At 50.8% G+C, this 1,479-nt stretch overlaps 1 protein-coding gene across 1 annotated transcript in view; it reads right to left on the bottom strand.

Moving 5' to 3' along the window:
- Positions 1–1,479, bottom strand: part of KLHL35 (kelch-like family member 35) — a 9,469-nt gene that overhangs the window by 4,460 nt on the left and 3,530 nt on the right. The window contains exons 3-4 of the mRNA XM_010847589.1: positions 1,377–1,477; positions 224–408 (exon numbers count right to left, since the gene is read on the bottom strand). Of these exons, the coding sequence (XP_010845891.1) occupies positions 224–408; positions 1,377–1,477 (286 nt within the window). The remainder of the gene's footprint in view (positions 1–223; positions 409–1,376; positions 1,478–1,479) is intronic.

Here is a 1,479-nt window from a genome sequence, read left to right as displayed (position 1 = left end):
AGTGGGTTGCCATTTCCTTCTCCAGGAGATCTTCCCAACCCAGGGACTGAACCCAGGTCTCCTGCATTGCAGGCAGATTCTTTACCCACTGAGCTATGAGGGAAGCCCACCTCTACAGTATCAACAACTGTAGGTTATCAAAAGGATCTGGTTGGAGGAAAAACACAAGGCGCGAAATGATGAGCCAATCCTGTGGGACTCCATTTATGGCCTCCGCCCTCACCAGAAACATAGATGTCATTGCGGAGAGTACACGTTGCGAACTCCGAGCGAGCATAGCCGGGCAAGCTGGGCAGCGGGGTCCAGCGCTGGCTGTCTGGATGGTAGGCGTCGGTGAAGGGCAGCTTCAGGAGCCCCTTTCGGTCACAACCACCGATGACCACGATCATTTCAGCTAGGTCCATGAATCTGGCATGGGGACAAACCCAATGCTGGTTAAGCTACACCCAAGTTTCAGCCTTTTCACCCTCTCATCGACTGCACTGTGCGGTCCTGCTGCCCTTCTGCTCCCCATCCTCCCCATGTTGACTCTGCCACTTTCAACCTCCCCTCTGGCCATTGAGGTTGATCATTACTCCTGACCGCATTTTGCTGATCTCTAAGTTACAGGAAAAGAATGCTTACAAAGCCCTAACCCTTACTTAGAAAAGTTATCTTGTTTACTCGACTTTGGCTTTCCAAAGGTTATATAGCTGAAAGTAACAGAGCTAGAATTCAAGCCCATTCTCTTGACCTCCATCAGGGAGTAATTTTGCTGTGTCCCTCCTCCTATAACCATCTCCTAAACCCATCCCCTAATCACGAAATCCATTGAACCAAGGTACACACCCTTTTAGCAAAGCATTCTCCCCTCCCACTGACCCCTCAGATTTCTGACTCCACCAGAATTTCCAAACCCTTTAGCCAATTCCTACCTAATTCCTTTGACAAATACTGAACATCTTGTACTCTTGTTCCAGGCCCTGAGCTTACTGTTAGAGATACACTGATGAGTAAGACAGACTGTCCCTTATTCCCGTGAGCACAACAGACCATCCTGAGTACTTCACCCAAAGTCTTTGGTCTGATGTTGCAGGGGTGGGAGTATGCCTCTCATTTTTTCCCCAGGCGCAGCCTATTTTAACCCCTTACTAGACCGCACTCCCTGAGGTTAATGGGTGTCGCCAAATCACTCCTGAGACTACACGAGACAGTTTGTACATGATAATTTTTCAAGGACCCAGAATCAAGCCTATGAAATGTCTGTTGAATGTATGACTGAATCTCATTCAAGAGGCATGATCAAGCGATAGGATTAAAGGATGGTGGAGGATTGTGCGAGCGGCTTAAGAAAGCCTGAGTAAGGCAGGGCGGGGGGCAAGGGGCGGGAGGCATACCTCCGCGGCCGGGCTCGAAGTGCGCCAGACTCGCGGCCCAGGATGAAACAGGCGCGGGCCTCTAGCAGCAGCGGGCGGCACTCGCTGCACGCCTGCAGCAACT

Source organism: Bison bison, unplaced genomic scaffold (genome assembly GCF_000754665.1).
Source record: "Bison bison bison isolate TAMUID 2011002044 unplaced genomic scaffold, Bison_UMD1.0 scf7180017864251, whole genome shotgun sequence".
Taxonomy (NCBI): Eukaryota; Metazoa; Chordata; class Mammalia; order Artiodactyla; family Bovidae; genus Bison; species Bison bison.
The sequence above is the reverse complement of the archived record's forward strand: the minus strand, read 5'-3'. Positions and strand labels throughout refer to the sequence as shown.